The following is an 8141-nucleotide window of genomic DNA, read 5'->3' as shown; positions in this document are numbered from 1 at the left end:
CCCGCCCGAGGGTTCGGATCCCACATACAGACCGGTTCCCGCTCACTGGCTGAGTGAGGCACGGGAGCAACACCCAGGGTTGCAATCCCGTTGCCGGTCCCCGGTCCGGTACGGGGGCAACACTGAGGGTTGCGATCCGTTGCCGGACACGGAAAAAGACAAAAGACAAAAAAAAAAAAAAGAGGGGTAGTACAGGAAATTGGAAGGTGGTTCTTATTCTCCAGAGCGGTAGGAAACGGCCAAATTGACTTAAGAAGATGGAAATCTAAGAATGGTTATATGTGAAAGAAATCTGCTATAAGCCCATAGTAAGCCAGAATGACCACTTCTCCTTAAAATACAGGTTTTTATTACCCAGAATTTTATGTCATCTCAGTAGCACCCTACTAGAGTTGATACACCTGCTTCCATACCAATCTGTGTAATGCAAAAAATAGGTGTAATTCTGCTTTCTGAGATTTCGGATAGGAAGCCATTTTGGATAGTTCTTTCGTTTGTCAAAGAGGCCTAGTCTTGTGACACAAAGCATGATAGCTTCTGGTAGTTCTCTGGAGTAATGGGATGGGGATGTAGAGCATTCTCATTCCTGTTGTCAAACAGATAGAGAGCTGGGGAAGATGAAGAAAGATATCTGGTTAATGATCACTAGGAGAAAAATATAGGAGCTTTATTGATTGAGCCTAAGTATCTGAGCAGAGTCCTTCCCTGAATAATAAGTATGTGACTCTGTTACAGGAGAAAATGTCCACCTTGGTTCTGGCGATGGGCAACCCAAAGATTCTGGGCCACTTCCTCAAGTGGAAAAGAAGCTCAAGTGTACAGTTGAAGGCTGTGACCGGACATTTGTGTGGCCAGCTCACTTCAAGTACCACCTCAAAACTCATCGGTGAGCAAATCCAAGATCTCATGCTTGGAGCTTTAGAACATTGATGTTTCCAGAGGAACTTGTCTCCGGAATTGACAAATTAAAGAAAAGCAGGGACTTCAGCTAATTTCTGGTTAAGATGTCTTTTTTTTTTTTCAAAAGATGACCGGTAAGGAGATCTTAACCCCTGACTTGGTGTTGTCAGCACCCACGCTCTCCCAAGTGAGCCAACTAGCCATCCCTATATAGGGATCCGAACCCGTAGCCCTGGTGCTATCAGCACCATACTCTCCCAAGTGAGCCACGGGCCGACCCCTAAGATGTCTTTTGTTTTTTAATAGGAAGATTTGCATTATCCCGTTTACCTCATTCTTGATAAATTTTTAATAAGACATTAGACACCTAAAAATCTTAGAGCAAGAGTTCTCTAAAAGTCTTAGAGCAAAAGTTCTCATTATAAAACATAGTTTCTTTGAGAACTTAACAAATAATAACATAAGCCTGGGTCTGTATCCTAAACGTATGAAATCAGTATTTTGAGGTGGGTAGGGGCACTAGGCACCTGTAGTTTTAACAAACTCTTTGGGTTATCCTGATGCATTAGGTTTGGGATTTAGTGTCTGCCTTGAGAGTCAATAGGAGCTTTGACTTATCATCTCTGGCCAAGAGTATTTTCAGGTATTTTTGCTTATATGGTTATTTTTGCAGAAATGACCGCTCCTTCATCTGCCCCGCAGAAGGTTGTGGGAAAAGCTTCTATGTACTGCAGAGGCTAAAGGTGCACATGAGAACCCACAATGGGGAGAAGCCCTTTATGTGCCCTGAGTCTAGCTGTGGTAAGCAGTTCACTACAGCTGGAAACCTGAAGAACCACCTGCGTATCCACACAGGTATGTACAGCCCTCCAATTCCCTTGGGCTTGCTTGCCTCTTTTTAGGGAAGGCTTAAACGGGAATAGAAGTGAAGATCTAGGGTTGTTACTAGAACTCTGAAGATGGGATTTCTTTTTTTCAAATGCCTCTTGGCACTTTTTGATTCATTCAGTAACATTTATTGAAATTCCATCTGTGTGAAGAATGGACACTGTTGATTTCTGCCTCCAAAAGCATTACATGTAGGAGGGGATGTAAGACCTTCTTAGATAACAATGATATGAGGAGATATGGACAAAATAAGTCTGTTTTCAAATCTCTCTGAACATTGCACAGTTGTAATTTTGGGCAGTAACATTTATTGAGTCAACAAACCATACAGAGCCTGTTCTAGGGGCTAAATGGAGTAAGGTGGGAAAAAATACAAAAGATAAAGATATAATTCCTGACTTTGAGGAATGAACCTCACAGTTAGAGCCACAAGTAGAGGCTGGTGTTAGAGCCTCACATGAGAAACAGAATGGAGAAGTAACTTGTTCTGGGTCACAGAGCATGTTAATATCAAAGGAGCAAAATGAGGACTCCTTGACTCTTAGTCTAAGAGTCTAAGGGTGATTTTTTTAAGCCACTTGGTGCAGCATGTGCTAGTCTCTTGCCAAAGCTTAATCACTGAACCCAGACCACTATCTTAGGATGTGTATGTAACTCTTCCCCACTTTCTTGGTCTCCCTTTTGCATTGCCAAAATCACAGCAAGTACAATTAAAGGGCATTTAAAAAGTGAGGCCTGAGCCAAAGCCACAAATTGACACGACCTCGGTATGTTTGGGGACAGAATAGTTTTGTTCTCAGCTCTTTCTTGAGAGAATAAATTATACTTGGCTTAATCACTGAACCCAGACCACTATCTTAGGATGTGTATGTAACTCTTCCCCACTTTCTTGTCTCCTTTTTGCATTGCCAAAATCACAGCAAGTACAATTAAAGGGCATTTAAAAAGTGAGGCCTGAGCCAAAGCCACAAATTGACACAACCTCGGTATGTTTGGGGACAGAATAGTTTTGTTCTCAGCTCTTTCTTGAGAGAATAAATTATACTTGGTGCAAGAAAGCAATTTAAATAAAAGAACAGGAAAACCATCCAGCCGAATAGATAAGGGAAGAAGTAGAGTTCACCATGCCTTATTATTAGATTCAGTGACCTCTTCATCCTTGTGCTACTCCTCTTTGTAGCATTAACACTGAACATCTTCTTAAAATGCTCTTTTACTTCAAAGTTTGACCTGACTTTCTCCTGTTTTTTTTTTTCTTTCCCTCTTTCTATCTCTTGCTAGCTCTCATCCCTGTTAATCTCTTAATTGTTCACCAATTTCATAATTTCAGGCCCCTTCCTTTTCACTCATGGTACTCTCTTGTAATCTCAGGCCTCAATTTAGTCATTTCTCCCTGGATGCCTCACAGATTGAATCTCAATAACAATGTAATAATAAAAGTTAGCATTTACTCGTATTGAGGTACTTTAATATGTACCAACCACACATACATTATCTCATTTAATCTTCAAGGTAACTTCATACATTATGTTATTTATTTATTTATTCATTCATTGATTTCTGTGGCTGGCCAGTTTGGGGATCTGAACTCTTGACCTTGGTGTTATAATGCCACACTCTAACCAACTGAGCTAACTTGCCAGCCCCAGATATATTTATAAATGAAGAAACAGAAGATTAGAGAATCAAGTAACTTGCCCAACATCATGAAAGTAGGAAATGGCAGAGCTGGAATTTGAATTCTGATCTGACTCCAAAGCTTTTCCGAGGATTTTATTTTTAAATGCTGACGACTCAGTTTATTTCAGGTGTCAAAATTGACCCCGAGTCTTTATTAGTAGTAATGATAGTAATTAAAGCTGCCAATTTTAGTAGCTTTCTATGAGGGCTTACTATGTATCAGACACTATGTTGAATATTTAACTTGTACTTTCTCATTTAATCCTCAAAATAATCTTTTGAGTTTATATTATCTTCATTTTATAGGTAAAAAGCTGATTCTCAGAGATCTTCCCCATACTAAGTGGTAGTGTCAGAATTTGAACTCAAGATTAACTGACTTCAAAGCCCATCTTAACCATTATGCTGCATTGCCTCTTGAACCTCCTCTTCCTTTTCCTGTGTCCCTTATCTCAGCACAATCACCATCTTCTCAGTTCCTAATAGGGAGGCCATGTCCCTTAAGCCAGCCTCATACGGAGATTTCATGCCACTAGATTCTGAAGTAGGATCGTTTTCTACATCTCCTTTTTCTTTAATTCTTTAGTTCATTTTGTTAAACATTTGACCTTGTTATTACTAAAACTATCTGTTTTTCTGACATTTATTCTGTCATATGTATTAGTATATTTTATAGCATTTTAGCGACTTTTCGAGTTGCCTAGCATTCTGGGATAGGTGTGAGTATATAGATATGCATTTAAGAAAGTTACAGACCTCTGGGGAATCACGAACATTAAACTGTATGGTATAGTCTAAAAGAACAGTATCCTCTAGGGAGTGCTGCTGCTCCTATAAGGCTCAGCTCCTGTGTTGTCACCATGCCAGCCTTAATTGCCATTTTTCGAACTTGCCTTGGGCACTCTCAGTTTCAAGGCTCTGCTCACACTATTCCTTGTGGCTGAAATTCTCTTTCGTTCTTGTCATCTTTTAAGACCAGCTCAAATCTAGCCTTTTTCAAAAAATTTTTGCAATTAGAATTCCATATTTATAGCACTTTTTTTGTACAGGAATTATATAAATGTTATTTATGATTACATTTGTTTCTCTCACACTAGTCTGTGACCATTGGAGGATAGAGACTGCATCTTTGAGTTTTTTCACTTTTGATTTTGAAATAGATTTACAGGAAGTTGCGAATATAGTACAGAGAGTTCTGTGTGTCCTTTACCCAGCTTCCCCAAAACGTGACATCTTAGGTAGCCACAGTACAGTATCAAAATTAAGAAATTAACTTACTGTCAGCTAGTAATTACTGTCATCTAGTACACTTTATTCAGTTTCAGCCATGCAGCTTTCACTTTTAAAATAACAAATATTGTAGAAAATGAAAATTACAGAAAAGCACAAATAATTTGTAATACCACTACATAGATATAGCCACTTTTACAATATTGTTACAGACTTTTTTGTGTACCTCAGTGACTATCTGTTTTCATTTGTTTGCTTTATAATATGGGACTATATAATAATCTATTTTGTTACCTTTAAAAAATCTGTACTTTTAAATGGACCTAGAAACTGAGTTTTAAAGAGAATTGATGTAAGGTAAAAGTCTTGACAGCATATACAAGGGTACTTCAAAAACTTCATAGAAAGATTTGTATTATCTTTTAATTCTATTTTTTCACAAAATTTTTTAAGTACCCTCGTGTACTGTTAATCTGGATTTCCTCAGAGGGAATGGATAGATCACTGAAGAAGAGAAGGCTCAGTGCAGCGGGAGGGGTCTGCCCTTGAGCCAGTAGGGAGAAGGAAGTATGAGGCTCAGAAGCAGCTGTTCTAGGAAAGGCAGGGCTGTCTGGTGGGCTGTATACTAGGAGATCATTGAGAGGCTAGGTAGCCCAGCTGAAATTAAATAGCATGAATCAAACAAATGAGAGTGAGTAAGTCATTAGAAACAATAAAGTTGATGGGAAAAGAGAATAATAGAAAGTTCATCAGAAGACTGAGTCTTTATCTCATTTTTTCTTTAGGAGAGAAGCCTTTCCTTTGTGAAGCCCAAGGATGTGGCCGTTCCTTTGCTGAGTATTCTAGCCTCCGAAAACATCTGGTGGTTCACTCAGGTATTAGAACCTGTGCTATTCGTAGATTTGAGGAAGAGGAAAGATAAGAGGGTAAAAGGGTGGGGTGAGGGGTGGTGGTATAAAGAAATCTAAAAAGAAACAGACTGCTCACCATAAAGGTAAATAAAACATCATCACATAATCAGAAATCAGGGCCCTTAATTGCATTGCATTCAAGGGCCTTATAATCCAGGTGGAGAATCTAATTATTGTTAGCTGAGTCACTGAGCTACTTTCTAACCTAGACCTTTTTCTGAGGAGATCAGCCAATTCGTTTGGCACTGTACTATGTGTTTTGTAAGTTATATCAAACATGCATCATGTTCTTTAGGAATTGACATTTTCATTTCTCTGAGGGAGGATTTCAAATCAGAAGAGAGTAGAAAGATTGATGTTAGTGGTAGCAGCACCAGTAATATTACTGCCTTCTGAGGAGGCATTAGTGATCCTGCTTCAGTCATCATTTTCGCAGAAACCATGCCTTTGGTGAATAGAACCAGAAACCCTATTGCCAAAAGGAGAGAGGAGTAAGACTCAGTGATCTGTTTTCTGTTTTGGACCTTTAAATTAATTCCCTATAACTCCTGTCAATTTGCTCATTCTATGCAGATGACGTGGTCTTCCCTGCTAAAAATGTCTTTTAAAATATCTGAAAATCTTCTGCAACAACCAGATCTTGTAAGCTCAATAGAAAAAGCTAAAGTGATATCCTTCCTTCCCTCCTACGCCAAACTCCCAAACAGTGCAGTCCAGGGAAAAATCTGTGTATTGTTAGAGGGACTGTTTCCTATGGGACATGGTAAATTACATTCAGAGTAAGGCTGGAAAGGTAGTTTAAGAAGGGCCTAGCGAGCCAGCAAGGAGAGTTTGTGGCACTTACTGAAGATACAACCTGATGAGAACTCAGCATACTGCAGATTAATCTGGCGATGATGCATAAGCTAAACTGAAACAGGAAGAGATGAGAAGACTGTTTTTTAAAATCTGGTCAAGAAGGCCTCTCTAGGGTAGTGGCAAGGAGCATGGAAAAAAGCCCAGTGGAAGAATATTCAACCCCACAATTGACTGGATATAAAGTGATATGGAAATAGATGTAGCAAGTGAAGACTATTGATTGAAGAAGCATGGTAGTGAAAATGAAGAAAAGTTGGCCTTTCCAGTTGTTAGGCTGGTTTACATATTTATGAGAAGAGGTTAGAAAAGTGTTGGAAGAGACAGTGATGAGTATTAAAGGGAGCTTGTAGGCTAGCTTGTAAGCTTCTTGGAGATGGGAAAATTCCTGGCACGTGGTAGGTTTTCAGAATTTGATTGACTGAGTCAATTAGAGTGATTAAAAGGATTGGGAAGTAGCAGTGAGTGAGGGCATAGCTGAGAGTAGACAGCATAACTTTTTGGTAGACCTGTTCAGATTTCATGGCTTTTCTCCAGTACTGCTCAACAGTTTATATAAAGCTGGGCACTGGAGAAAATGGACCATGGAAGTTATTCAGAGCAGAGACTTGCCAAAGATGAGGAGAACTCAAGACGGAGAGAGTCTAGAATGGAATCAGGTAATTGTTGAAACGTCTGGCCATGGAAAGCAAAGGGAAGCCAATACAGGAGTGGAGAGGAGGAACTGGGAATTATTCATGATGAGGACAGCAAGGAGCAAAAGAGTTGGAGGGGTAACCAATCAGGGATGTGAATTTCAGAGTTGAGATCTTAGGGATGAAGCAGTTTTTTATACGATGACAAGTTCTAAGAAGAGGCTCCTTTTGGCTAAAGATAAGATAATTTCTTTTCCTTGCATTATTGCACTGTCTAGAACCTCCAGTACAGTGTTGAATAGAAGGTTGAAAGTGGGCATCTTTGTCTTGTTCTCAGTGTTAGGGGGAAAGCATTTGGTTTTTCATGATTAAGAATGATGTTAGCTGTAGTTTTTTCATAAATGCCCTTTATCAAATTGAAGAATTTAACTTCTGTTCCTAGTTTGTCGAGAGCTTCTGTCATAAATGGGTGTTGGATCTTTTCAAATGCTTTTCTTGTGTCTATTGAGATGATCATGTTGTTTTTGTACTGTATTTTATTAATATGGTATGTTATATTAATTGATTTTTGGATTTGAAACCAATATTGCCTTCCTAGGATAAATCCCACTTGGTCTATAGTGTTCTTTTCTTATGATGTCTTTGCCTGGCTTTTTTTATCAGGGTAATACTGGCCTCAAATGAGTAGGGAAGTATTCCCTTCCCCTCTGTTTTCTGGAAGAATTTGTGTAGGATTAGTATTATTTCTTTAAATACTTGACAGCTTTCACTAATGGAGCTGTCTGTACCTAAGCTTTTCCTTGTGGTAAGACTTTTAATTACTGATTCAGTTTCTTGCTATAGATCTATTCAGATTTTCTATTTCTTCTTGGTTCAGTTTTGGTAATTCTTGACTGTTGGAATTGGTCTATTGACCAATTGACCTTGGTGTCATAACACTGCACTCTAACCAACTGAGCTAACCAGCCAGCCCTTTTTCTTGTTTATTCTAACCAAAGATTTATCCTTTTTTTTTTTTTTTTTTTTTTTTTTTAAGATGACC

General features: G+C 38.9%; 1 protein-coding gene across 4 annotated transcripts in view; it reads left to right on the top strand.

Moving 5' to 3' along the window:
- Window positions 1-8141, top strand: part of ZNF410 (zinc finger protein 410) — a 38593-nt gene that overhangs the window by 19184 nt on the left and 11268 nt on the right. For all 4 annotated transcript variants that reach the window (XM_008567011.1, XM_008567009.1, XM_008567010.1 and 1 more), the window contains exons 6-8: window positions 736-886; window positions 1574-1755; window positions 5484-5573. In XM_008567011.1, coding sequence (XP_008565233.1) covers window positions 736-886; window positions 1574-1755; window positions 5484-5573 — 423 coding nt within the window. The remainder of the gene's footprint in view (window positions 1-735; window positions 887-1573; window positions 1756-5483; window positions 5574-8141) is intronic.

Source organism: Galeopterus variegatus, unplaced genomic scaffold, assembly GCF_000696425.1.
Source record: "Galeopterus variegatus unplaced genomic scaffold, G_variegatus-3.0.2 Scaffold284, whole genome shotgun sequence".
NCBI classification, from domain to species: Eukaryota; Metazoa; Chordata; class Mammalia; order Dermoptera; family Cynocephalidae; genus Galeopterus; species Galeopterus variegatus.
This window is presented reverse-complemented; position numbering and strand designations above follow the sequence as displayed.